Consider the following 14235-nt stretch of genomic DNA (forward strand, 5'->3'; position numbering starts at 1 on the left):
TATATATATATAATTACCTAACCTCATTTTTTTTTTTTTTAATTTATTAATACAGATGAATACAACTTTTAAGATTTGCTTCTTGGCTCATCTATATAATATATTCATGAACTTGCTTCTAAATTTGACTTTATTAATTTTTTTTTAATTTACCACGAAGTTAGTTTTTAGTAACATCTTCTGATTCTGCCTCTTGCCATGGTGATACAGCGTTTTCCTCCTGAAGCGATGAAAGGGCTGTGTATGATCAAATCTTCCAAGACAACTCTCCCCGTTTGAATTTATATTTTCCCAGAAGGTCGTGATATCAGACGTCTTTATCAAAGGATTCCTGAATGGCTAAGATCCGAGCATTTTGGCAAAAATTACTATTCGTAGGTTTATTGGTACGTAGGGGCGGATTTTATACGTAGAAGTTTTTTTAAACACGCGTCGAGCCATTTGAGGCGGTAACATATGGTATTTGAAACAATTTGGACCAACTGATTTAGGCTCGAGTGAATTTTTTTTTGTATGAAAATACCTATTTTACTTTTTAATTGTTGAGGATGCTGAAAACGGATCTGACTGGCTTTTTTATTTAATTTTGTCAACTTCACAAGAAGCGAAATTTTTTTTTTTTCTATTTTAAATAAATTTAAACTCATTCAATCCAATCGGTGATATATGTTTATTGTTGTTCTACACCAGAATTCCACTACACCACAATAAGGGAATATTGATAATTAGGGACTTACTGACCTATCGAAGTGTGATAAAATATATTTTTTTAGGGAAAAATAATGTTTCTATTTATTTTTCGCATCTTATAAAACACATAAATATGAATTTTATAGCATTCTAAATTTTTTTTCAAAAATCAAAAAATTACAATAACTCCAACACTTTATTTGAAAGTACTTTTCTCTGGAACACACTTTTTATTCTATGTAAAAGCATACAATCTAAAATATAATTACATTGTTTGGAAGATCGGAAAATCAGCTTTCCAAAAATTAGCGATGGATTTGAATTAAGAAAAAGTTAGGAGCGCGGAATATCGGTGGAAAAAAATATCCAAAGATCAATTCCATTTTTTTTTTTTTTTTAATGTTTCAATGAAATAAAAATTCGTTAAGTAAGGTTTTCATAATATACCAAAAACGAATTTTACTTGGTTTTTGTATTTTTTTTTTTTAAATTTATACTCATTTAGTAGGATAAATAATATTTTGTTCTTAATTTGCAGGAAAAACAAATAGATTGATGCTAGGGAAAGCAAACCGTAGTCAATCAGGCCCTGACAATTCAGCTTGGAAAAGGCCTATGAAACCAAAATGTTAAGAAAATTATATATAATTATAAGCAGTGCTTTATTTGTTATTACACTTAATAGATTGGGAAAAGAAAAAAATATTTTTTTTTCTCTTCCAGGGGAGGGAGACAGCTGTCCCACTGGGTACGCCCATGGATTGATATACAACTAAATAAATGCAGATCAAAGCTGGAGTACAATATAAATTTGCAAAAATATTTTTTGACCTAGTATCAGCAGCTAAATATTTCATTGAAATTGGTGTTGTCACATCTGTAGCCTTGGTTTGTAATGATATTTTAGCTACTTGTAGTACTTTAGGAGTTACTGGTAATTAGCCAAAAAATATATGACGGCCAATTTGAAAAATCTACAATACTAGGTCTAGGATCCTCAGAGAGTGGTAAACATTTTACTATCACGTTTTTATAACACTTTTACTATAACAAAAATAATTAATGTTTACTGGACTACTGTCATGTTTAGTGATTGTGGACATTTGTTTTCTTTTATTTCTGTGCCAGTTATAAGAAATGACAAAGAATTGAAAAGGTATCTGAGTGTACCATAAAGTTTCCGTCTCAAATTTAATTTTTTTTTTTTAAGTTTCTTAGATGTTTTAAACATTCATTAGTAATGTCAAAGCAACTTAAGAATAGATATCCAGTTCCAAACAGCGTAACCTATCAGCATAGGGTGGTCCTTAAAAACTAACATAAACATGTAACTGAAGCATCTTCTTATTTTGTTCTAAAAAATAATTTAATCAATGTTATCATTTAATTTAAATTCAAATGTTTGAAATGACTGCTAAGCTTTTAAATATGAAAATATAGCCGATTTTTTAATATTTATTTAAAATATAATAACATTGACACCAAAATTGTAAAATATTACAAAATTGGGTCAGTACATTACCCTTCATTTTCACCTCGTTCATTTATTACGTACTAATTAGGAACAGTCCTAACCGGCTTTCAAGAGTGTTTAATGTCCAAATACACATTTAATATTATCATGTATGTTTTGTAAGGTGGCTTAGAGCTATATAATAAGATTACTAAAGCATGACAGACAGAAGAACAAAATTTTTCATACCTCATTTTGAGCAGTTATGAACCTGCACATCTGAAATTTTCCTCTCAGCTCAGCTAACATAACTAATAAAGATCTACTAAAATTTCAATCTGTTTTGATGCATATATTATTTTTTATATATTATTTTAGCAAAAGTGTGACAGTAAATATAATAGGTAGTTCCAGTATAAGTTTTTTACATCTCTAAAAATCATACAATTTAAAGATGTAAGTCATTAATTTTTTTTTTTAGAACCTAATTAATTTTAATTTTATAAATCATACAGAAATTGCATAGTTGTTCTTTAGGCAAGTTTGGTTTATCTTTAATGTATCAATTAATATGTTTTTTGTATTACAACCATCTTTGCAATAATTAAATATAATTAATTATATTATTAAATATTTACAATTAATTATTTAAGTTAAGAGTTATTATTTATGTTAACATTTAATTATAAATCTTAAATTACATTCCTAGTTTTTATCACAGACTAAATTCTAATTATATTAACACCACTTTCTTTTCCCATGTATTTATTGTTATCAGTATCTATAATTATTTACGCTTATTAGTTTCTATTCCGAAATCTAGATATCTCCATTTTTTTTTTTTATAGACAGGAGTATGATAAGTTCATACAAAGAATAAATAACAAAATTTATTAGTATTAATTATAATTTATCTAGTATTTCTAAATAGTAGATTTTTATATTTTTACATGAGTATTTTTTTAATATCAATTTTTTTTTATGGCTCAAAATAGCCTAACTTAAAATTTTAAAACGTCAAATATAAAATGAAAGGACAAAAAACAAGCTTCATTCCTATTATACAACACAAATCTACACTCAAAAGTTTCAATATGTATAATATAAATATTTTGTCATTTGTACTTTCTAAGGGTTTTTTTGGGGAGCATGGTGACACTGTGCTACTAACTTCAAGGATCCGGCTGGGTAGATAATTATTTTCTGTTACACTCTAGCTATGAGTCAACCCCGTGGGTTGTGGAGCCCTCTTGGGATCCACCCAGTCCCATAAAGTGGGTGCCTTTAATTGGGAAAATATCTGGTGGTTGTTTATATCCGTTGTTCTAAAAACAGTGCTTCCTAACAAAGTACTGAACCCATGACTCGTTATGGATCCTAGGGGTTCACATTATTATGAAGGTTTTTTAAGTATAAAAATAAACTCCATATTTTTTATCTCCTTTTTTTAAAATATATAAAAATTTAAACCAACATTTCAGAGAGGTTCAGTTGGTTAGGCCTAGTCTTACCAATTTGAGATCTGCTGGCGGTGCCGGTTCGAATCTGGTTTGGGGCATTGATGTTTTCCATTGTGCAGCGGTCCCACAAATTGAAAAACTTGACCCCCAACCATGGTTAGGCAGTATAGGATTCCAATGGGGGAGTCTTGGCAAAAAATATATTTCAGAGTACTCTTATCTTATATATATCTTATCTAATATATCTTCAGGGTTCTCAACAAATCTTAAAACAATGGAAAAATAAAACCAATTATATACATATTTAAATAACATTTAAAAATTTGTATAACTTATCTTTTATAACTGATTTTTTAAATATCATAGATCTACGCAGCTCGCTGAGTCCAATCCATATAATTTTACTTTGTCAAACATAAAAACAAATTTTTAAAATATAAGGGAACCACTTACGCTATCTGCCTTTGTCGCACTAAAAGGAATGGAACTTCACCATAATCCTTACTCAGTTTTCTATTTTCTATTCCTTCCACATTTGAAAATTATATTTAAAAATTTGTTTTTAAATTTGAAGCAATAAAATTATATAGACCGAGCACAAGGAGCTATGAAGATAAGTGATATTTATAAAAAAATCAGTTATACAAGGTAATTTATACAAATTTTTAGTTGATATTTAAATATTATGTTTACATTCAGCTGGTTTTATTTTTTTATTGTTTTAAAATTTGTACAGAACCCTGAAGATGAAATATTTGTTTATCTTATAAATTTTTTAAAAAAAGGAGAAAAATAAGAAAATATGGAGTTTATGTTAATGTTTAAAAAAACCTATGGAATATTCGAATCACTACTACATATTTATATTATCATTAACTTTAAAATGAGCCATAAAGCATCAACATTTTTGTGATCCAAAAAATGGTGAAATTCGGCCATTTCTGCAATTTTGAAAAATCAATATTAAAAATCTACTCATGTAAAAAATATAGAAAAACTATATTTCCAAGGTATTTAGTAGGTATTACAAACACTAAAAATCTGAGGCATTGAAATTAAGGCTTTGGGTGGGTATATAATATAAAAAAATAAATATGAAACTTCAAGTGGTGATAGCAAATCCTAAAATTAAGTTTAAAAATTTAAGACTTTCTTTTTTACTGAGTACATAAACATTACCTGTTGACAAAACGAAAAGATTTATTTTTTAATCTCGATTAAGGACCACCCTAATCCCATTTTTCCACTAACCAACCACCTTCTAAATTTGGAGATACCTAAAATGTTCTCCATTAGTAAAAGAACATCATCTGGGACGTGAATAGCGTGCTATTCAACAAACAACTGATTTCATGGGAATGTAAATCTTGTCATTTTAAGAATCTAAAAAGAATAAGTTCCAACAGGTTATCTATTATAATTCCACTGTTAATCAATCAAGCAATGTATACTCCATTATGATATACTCTATGTGTATATTCAAGTTGCTTTGTAAAAATAAATTTAAATTAATCTAGAATAAATAATGCATAACCAATTTATTGAGCGACCACAAACTTCTTCATCAACTTATCACCCAAACTTTTGTCAACCGCACGTATACCTTGGATGTCTAGTTTCATCCTGCAAAATATTCTTAATTAATAGCTTGCACAGCTGAAAGAACTATGAGCTGCTACTTGAAACTGCTTACTTTAAATTATATATTTTTCAGAGGATACTTAATTTCCAATCAGTGCTTAGAAAATGTATGAATTACATTTAAAAAAAAGTTATATATGTAATTTTTTTATACATAATATTATCTAACAAATACTGAAATCTCCCCATCATACACGCTAAACTAACAGAGTATATTGTTAATACAGACACGAACACTCGAAACATTAATATTTATAGAAATGGAAGCAAAGAAGAACAGAACACAGGATGTGTACAAACCATAACTGTACAACCTAATTTTTCATAATTAGACCTGAATGTTCATATATGATTTACACTGACAACAGAACTTTTATTGACTGAATACAAAACATAAAATCACATAACTCACTGACCTTATAACCAGAAAGATAAAGATCAGTCTGACCTGGATCAAAAACCACAGTGGTATGAGTAGACTTGCAGGCTAAAGAAGCTCTTCATGATCCAAGCTTTAAAGCAGACACACTTACTAACTGGGACAAAGATAGGCAAGCCACAATTAAAGGAAAACCTCTAGTCATCCTAAACATCATATTACAAAATCACAGTAAATCAAAAATACGTATTACAAACTAATACAACTGCTGACGGAACATGAAAAATCTAAACATTACTTGTTAAGCTAGAAACACAGACTCTCATGGCTGCGACAGACAAACACCACAATATTTTAAATGACTGTACTCGACATGAAAAACAACAGGATGACGCTAATTAGAGAAGCTATGATAAAAGGGGACACTTGGTCCACTCCACAAAAAATTCTATTTTCAAAATACAAAAAAGAGCTGTTGATATTCGCCGTACTAGTTCACCATTGAAGACTTCAATTATTTGAAGAAAAGCAGAATATTCCCAAATCGACAGAACATGGAATATCTGGGAGTAGTAGATTAGAGAGAAATGTCAACTGTAATGTGACTTTACATATCTCAGAGACCTCTTCGTCAACTTTCAGGTAAATCTAATACTCTTGTGATTATAAAACTTGCTTGTGTAAACACACATTTACATCCTTTTCTGGAGACCTCAAAGTTTAGCAGTAACAGAACCCCATTTACTTGGCTGTGTTCTAAAAAATGGGTTCGTATAAAAAAAAGCTTTAAACCAAAGAGATGGTTCCAAATGAAACTTTATTGGAATGACCAAAAATTTTTAAAACTAAAAAATTAAAAGTAAAGACAGAGAAAAGTTTAAGTGTCACTATTAAAATAAAAGTTTAGCTCATTGGGTACCAGGGATGGGCAAAAATTAGCAATAGTTAAAACTAATAGCTAAAGTTGCCATGGATACGAGTCTTATTCATGAATGAACCATTGATAAATAAATATTGTATCCATGACAATTTTATCTGTTAGTTTCGACTACAGCTAATTTTTGCCCAACTTTGTTGGGTACTGAGTGATTCCAGGATTGAAGTTTTGTGTTTTCTTTTTAATTTAGTTTTAAATATGATTCATTAACTACTTTCTAATAAAAACTAATAATAAAAAACTTGCAATATGCTACGATGAGTTGTTAAGAAGACTAATATACTTTTGGTTAGATTAGTTGTTTTTTTTTTTCAACAAAACTTACCTTACATTAGTGTTTTAACAGTTAATTCAACAATACTTGTTTTGCATGCAGAATAAAAGGAAAATAAGAAAACATATCAAAGAAAATAAGAAAGAAATAAAGTAGGAAAATTAAACAAAACTATCAATAAATCATTTATTAAATAAAAAATAAAAACAAAAATGCAAATAATATAAGTTTATTTACAATTTTTAGGACGGTAACAGTACTAGCATCTTATGCTATAATTAATATAAAATTTACAATTCCAAAAAGCAGTGGCAAATTTAACATTGAGCTGACATAATTCTAATTAACCATTATAACAAATAAAAACAATCCAATTTCTTATCAATCACTTTATTATTATTGCTAATTTGAACAAACTGTTTGACAGATCTATGGCAGTATTTCTAATAAGATATATACATATATTTAAAAATAATAATTTGATCATATTTATTTATTTAAATAATTATTTATAAAAATGTTCATTATTTGAAAATATTTATTTTATCATTTTTATCTATTTATTTTGTGTTCAAAATGCATTATTTATTACTTATGAGATTAATTTTTATTAATTTATTTTGGATAAATTAGAAAGAAGAGCTGTATTAATATAGCTCAGTTTTCATTCACGGTTTTTCATTGAAATAGTGAGAAAATTACTATCTGCCAACTAGATAATAACTTCTGAGAAGCAATTTATACTTAAACTGTTACAACAGAACTAAATGTTTTAAATAATAGAGCTAACCAATAATTCACTGGGAGTACAGATATCTCAGAATAACTATTTTATTTTAGTTTCAAATACTTATAAATATTATATTTAAAATAAGGAATAGCCGATAAATTTATTATTAGTCATTCTCAAACAACAATACAGTTAATTCGTTGTTATTCATTATGAAATTATCATCAAATCGAGAAAATCAAATGATTTATTATCGATAAAGTGAGAAAATAAAATTCCTGAAACTCCCAGAAACAGAAAAATAACTAATTTTCTTTATTTATCCCTCTTGAAAGTTGTAAAATTTAACAGTATCGAATAAACAAAAAGCTATTTCAGACCATACAATGTTTTATTTTAAAAGAAATTAGTATTAAGAGCTTCCACATTATATCATCACATCGTTTTAATAAAAATAATTCTACAGAACCTTCACATGGTGCTTAAAAGAATAATTTTATTTTAGTTAAATCCCTAAATCATTTCTGAAAAATTGTATGCTGGTTAAGAAATCTCTGTTTAATACATTACGAAAATAAACTTTGCAACAAAAAACAATATGATCTACTGCAAGATAATTAGTTAAAGATAGTTTATGGGGGGAATATCAAATAATAGTGAAAATGCAAACAGCAAAACAAATATCAAACCGAATAACTTACACTTTTCAATAAAAATTTAAATGAAACAACAATAAAAACCGAGAAATTAAAAAAACAAAAATAACTACCATCAAAATGGAAGTAAATAAAGTAAAATTAAAAGCAAGATAGATAATTTTTCAACAGAAGATATAAATAATTTTTAGATAATCAATAGAAGCTTTTAAAATTTGATATTATCATCAGAAGTAAAAATGATATTAAAATCATCCTAAGTAAAAATTGGTGAGGACTAATTAATTAATTTTTTTAAACAATAATCTGTGAAGTCATATTCTAATAAAATTTAAAAAGAAAAATCAAGCTTAGGAATATTTTATTAATTGTTGTAGATAAAACCTTTCCAGATACATTTAGTTTAAATATATATAAAAAAAGTGTTTAAATAAATAAAACCCTCTAATAGGTTAGAAAAAGGTAATAATCAGTATTAATAAAGTAATTATTAATGATAAATAAAGAAAATATTTAAATAAGAGAGAGTAAAATACTCACAATACATTTATTTATTTAATTTCAAAATGACTTTTTGAAGCTTCCTTTAATTTGGAAATATTAAAATTAAAACGCTAAGAAAGAAAAGTTTTAAAAAGATATTGAACTTTTTAACCTAGTCGAACCTATTGTTTAGTGTTTTAATAGGTATGAAAACTATGAATGAACCTTTAAGATTTGCATTTACATTCTTGAAGTAATTCTAACCTAATCATAAGAGAAACAGTTACAGGCAAATCAACTGCAGAAAAATCATTTTATTTTTAGTAAAGAAAAAAAAAAAACTTTCAGGCAAAGCTATTGATAGAAATTAAAATGTAATTAATATATTTATTATTAAGGGTGTATTAAACAATTTTGATAATTCCCTCAATGATTATTTTAAATTGTGGCAAAGCTATTGATAGAAATTAAAATGTAATTAATATATTTATTATTAAGGGTGTATTAAACAATTTTGATAAGTTCCTCAATGAACATTTTAAATTGTATGATAGAATTATACAGTTTAGTTTTTTAATATCGTTAAGTATGAAGAGTGTTAGTGTAATGAATATTTTAAAAGTTGAAATTGTTAAATTGTTGAATGTCATGTTAGTGTTTATCTTAAATCCATGCGAGTAGCTTGTCAAGAAGAAATATTGAACAAAGAATGAAACAGAATAGATGTTTTAGATTTTAAACTGACTGTATCAACCAGGATTTACTTTGATTCCTTAATTTGGTCACCATTCTTTGAGATTACTAATAATTTATTTTAAGATGAATTAAATTTATAAACTGATAGTTATGAAATCAAATCCAAGACATATGATGTGAAAATCAAAAGATGATCTAACTCCATTATGAACTCAGACGACATAAAACTCAAAATTATAGTTGACTTTGAATGTTTCAAAAAAATATTATATAATAACTAATATTCTATTAATATACATCATATATTATTAACTGAAGACTAATATGATTAAAAAACAATTAAATAATATAAGTTTATTTTAATTCTGAACTTTTTTATTTTTTTTACTAGAAAAGTAACTGAAGTCTTAGATACAATTATGGTCACATTCCTCATGCTAAAATACTCATAGTTAATAGATGTAAAGATACTAAATTAGTTAATAAATCATTAAAAAGAAAAATAATTATATATGCTGTAACATCTAAAAGGAAAAAATTACACATAATGTTAACTTTATCATCAAGAAAAAAGAATAAATGTAAGAAGGAGGTTAGTTCAATACTAAATACAAATTTGTAGGTTAATGAACAATAAAGAATAATTACATATATCATATGATAGTAGCATGGCATACCTCTACTTCGATTGTTAATAAAAAGAGAGAGAGAAACAAAAATAATTATTTTTTTATACACAAATAGAGCCACTGAAATAACGAAAGCTAATTATAAAAAAGGTAACAACAAATAGCACAACTGTAAGTATGATAGTAACAACAGAAAAATTAAGAGTATGAAAATTTATTTAGGTGAAAAATCTGAAAATTAAATTGATTTTATAATTATGTAATACTCATAATTATTATTTATGTTCAAACAAAATATAAATCACCCCCAATGCATTGTTTATCCAGATCCTGTTGTGGGTATTTAGTACTTTTCTCAAGATGGAAGAGAGTTTTGAAATCGGTGACTAAGTAACTAAGTTTACCCATAATGTGGTGTGGGTATTTTATTTCAGACAATATTCGAACAGAAATATCTACAAAATGTTGTCAAACAGACAGTTATTGAATTGAGCACTTGAATAAAAACTTTTTTGAGGTTTTTTTTTTTCTTTTCTGGTTATTGATTTTCAATTTCCTGATGTAAACCCATTTTTTTTTTCCTTCAAAAATATAACTGCTATATTAGAAGCCATGAACCGACATTACAAACGACCGTTGATTACAAATTTTAAAGTGAATTACCTAAAAAAGTATTTGTACATTAGCTAAATTATTGGACAATCAATGAATTCTCACGATAAAAAAAAAAAATTGTTTCTATAATTATTAAAAAGAAGAAAACATTTAGATAAAGAACAACAAAATACCATGTGCAAGAAAAAACAAAATATAAAAATTTTTAAATTCGTTAAGACCCGCAAATGAAAGGAGCAAATATCAGCAATTTATTTATAATGAATTGATGATAGATGTTATACCACACTGATTAGATGACAGCGTTAAACAAAACAAATCTCATAATGTGGCAATAAACCCTAAAGTATATTAGCAAAAAAACAACAAGAAAACAAAGTAAGAACTAAATTTGGAATGAAGCTTGAGATTATGAATAACATTTCTGAAGAAGTTTTTGTCTCTAAAACTCAAATCTTTTTTCTTTGTTGAGAATATTATTACCATTTGAAGCAAAGTTGATACGAAATATTTGTCTTACAATTTTAATTTCATTATTTCTATTCAATCAATAAATAATTTTTTTTTTATAAGAAAATTAGGTAAGTGGTTAATTGTGAGAGAGCAAAACTGGAAGAGTAAAACTAAAACTAAGAACAAGGAATTTTTATAAAACTGTATTTGTTTAATAAAAATAAAATCAATGATTTAAATATGCAGTAAAATGTTATGACTTTCAAATGATTCGAAAAAATAACGATGCTATTTTCTGTGGTTCTTATTACTTTTACTTACATATAAATGAAATATATAGTAAGGGAAATTACTGCAATCATTTAAAATTTTGAATCTGAAGTTTTAACAGAAATACATGTTTTAAGGTACATGTGTGTAAATAGTTAGAAAAAGGCTTGAATGCTGAATTTTCAAAATGGCCTTCCTCTTAATATCTTTAATTTTGTTTATTTGAAATTATTAACATTCTCTCATTGTCATTAGTATTGAAAATGGATAAACCTGAAAGAATTTGATAATGAACTGAAGGATAAATTTTTTTTTTTTTCGATCGAGAAGAAATGATTCTAGAGACAAAGATTAAGGAATTGGAAACAGCCGAAAGGACTCTATCTCTCTCTCAATCATACTGCATAACATCACTAAGCAAACCACTTTGTTATCTTTAGTTGTATTCTAGGCAGGAAAAAAGTTTATGTAAGTTTTTTTGGCACTTCAAGAAACCCTTAAATACAAATTTTAATAGCTACACATTAATAAATATTTTTTGGTTAAATTTTTCACCTTGCTTAGTGATAAGTGAAAGTTGTGTGATGCTCGCACCACATCAGATTTTAAGAAAATTACTGAAGAAAAAAAATGCATAAACATTGAAATATCATTGCCAGATATTACTCTTAAATATCAATTTAGAAAGAAAACACAAAACTTAAGTTTATAGGTTGTTAAAATTAGAAATTACTTCCACTTCATTCAAATGCAATAAAATAATTAGGAAAATTGACTAGTGGAAAAGAATCAAATGTATCTTTAAATTTAATTTCTTCAAAATTGCACTAATTATCACAAAGAGAATATCTACAAATTTGAAATAATTTTCAAATAGATCGTATATAAATAAAACAAGGAACTACCAACCCCTAATTTATATTAAGGAATGTTTCTACCCATCAACTGAATCTTTTAAAAGAGAAAAAAATTATGAACTAAATAAGTAGATATTAATTAAAATAGACTTTCAAAGGTCTAATAATGGCTATAACACAGTGGGTAGGGACCCAAGATAAAAGAAACATCCTCATTTCAGAAGTAATGAATAGTCACTTTAAACTGAGTAAATTAGAAAACACAAAATAAATTAAATAACTAATATTATTTTAGTTTGCTAAGGGATAAACAAATGTCAATGGTTCATAACAATATTCTAAAAGAGCAAAGAAGACTTCGCACAGGCCACTATGTTTATTTATTTTGTTGTGAGAAATATACTATTAATTCATTTCCTAGTCATCTAATAAGAAGAAAATCAATATTTGGAAAAACATCAAAAAGAGCAAGCACATAATTCACTTCCAGATCAACTAGGCGTAACTGGAGCATGCAAGGAATGTATAACAGTGATAAGGTATAATATAATATATCTATATGTAAGAAAGTTTTTAAAGTATCGCAGATTTTTGTATAAATAATTGATCGTTTTAACTGAAATTCAATTTAGTCCTTTAATGTTCACAACTGTATTAATTATAATTAACAGCTAAGTTAGCTTGCATCTGAATATCAAATGATGCATGCTTACATACTTCATCACAGCAAATGTTGGTATAAAATTTCACATTACATGTACTAGTGGTTTCATAAAAATATATATGATTTTCGCAATTATTTGTAAGAAATTTTACAAGTACTACAATTTTTATGATAAATTTAATTTAAGTAATGTTTATTGAATTAAAATGTATTTTACTGTGCACAAGCATTAGAGATTATTGGGACTGATAATACTGTTTGTATGGTAAATTTTGTCCTTATTTAAAAATATCCTATATTTTTACAAATTCTAAATGAACTATAAATGAACCGTATATACCCCTTTGATACCCTTTCATATATACCCTTAGAAAAGTAACTACATTTTTATAAGTTTGACTAAAATAAGATCATAATTCTCAATATATAATTATTATATAAGTTGTTTTAAAAACGCACTTAACAATTAAATTTATAATAAACATTAGTTTTCCTAATAATTATAATAGTATTATAATTATATCTTTAATCATATTTCTATACAATTTTATCACAAGAATAAATTCAAAATAACTATCTAATGTTAAAAATAAACATAAAAAAAAGTATTTTTTCAAATAAAATACAATATACTCGAGTATAATATAATATACAACAAATATAACATTTATTTAAACATATAACATGTATAAAAATAATATTCCTTTATTCTTAATATAGCTCTTTTTTTCACCCATAACTCAAACCATAAAGGGAAATGTAACTGGTAAAAATTGGTACCAATAAGTATTAATTAAATATATTTGAAAACCATAACCTGGTTTTTTCTCCTTTATTTAATCACTGTTTATAACTGAACCGATAACAGTATTAAATGTAATTATAAAATATTAGTAAGGAATATAGCAAATCGCATTTCAACAAACACTACATGCGAAGGAAGACAACTCACGGTTTTATGAAGTTATTCTCTTCTTCCCTGTTATCTGGAGGTGGAGGAGCGAACATTCTTGGCTGAACATCAGGTTCTCCTTGCCCACCACTGTTCATTGGAGGACCACCGAGCTGAGCATCTATTGGGCAGTATGTTTAAAAAATAAGTTTATTGTTGTTTAAAAAGAAAAAAAGGTAAAGAATTTTAAGCCACCAAATAAAAAATATGAGAGTCACAGGTTTGAGTGTTCATCATTCATTATATTCTAAAGACAATTCTAAACATCTTTTTTTTCTAGTCTAGATGAAAATAGGCTATAGGAGTTAGTAGATTAGTGCTTAAGTCGTTGGAGTTAGAATAGTACCTTAGTCCTTGAGTTAGTACAATAGTGCCTTAGTCCTTGGAGTTTGTAGA

At 26.5% G+C, this 14235-nt stretch overlaps 1 protein-coding gene across 2 annotated transcripts in view; it reads right to left on the reverse strand.

The window, feature by feature from the left end:
* Positions 1–14235, reverse strand: part of LOC106684738 (Golgi integral membrane protein 4) — a 42235-nt gene that overhangs the window by 13939 nt on the left and 14061 nt on the right. The window contains exons 9-10 of one of the 2 annotated variants that reach the window (XM_014426997.3): positions 13840–13960; positions 5138–5226 (exon numbers count right to left, since the gene is read on the reverse strand). In XM_014426997.3, coding sequence (XP_014282483.1) covers positions 5142–5226; positions 13840–13960 — 206 coding nt within the window. In that variant the 3' untranslated portion in view covers positions 5138–5141. The remainder of the gene's footprint in view (positions 1–5137; positions 5227–13839; positions 13961–14235) is intronic. The other variant, XM_014426989.3, reaches the window with a different exon arrangement.

This window comes from Halyomorpha halys, unplaced genomic scaffold, assembly GCF_000696795.3.
Source record: "Halyomorpha halys isolate HHAL.00 unplaced genomic scaffold, Hhal_1.1 Scaffold30.1, whole genome shotgun sequence".
NCBI lineage: Eukaryota > Metazoa > Arthropoda > Insecta > Hemiptera > Pentatomidae > Halyomorpha > Halyomorpha halys.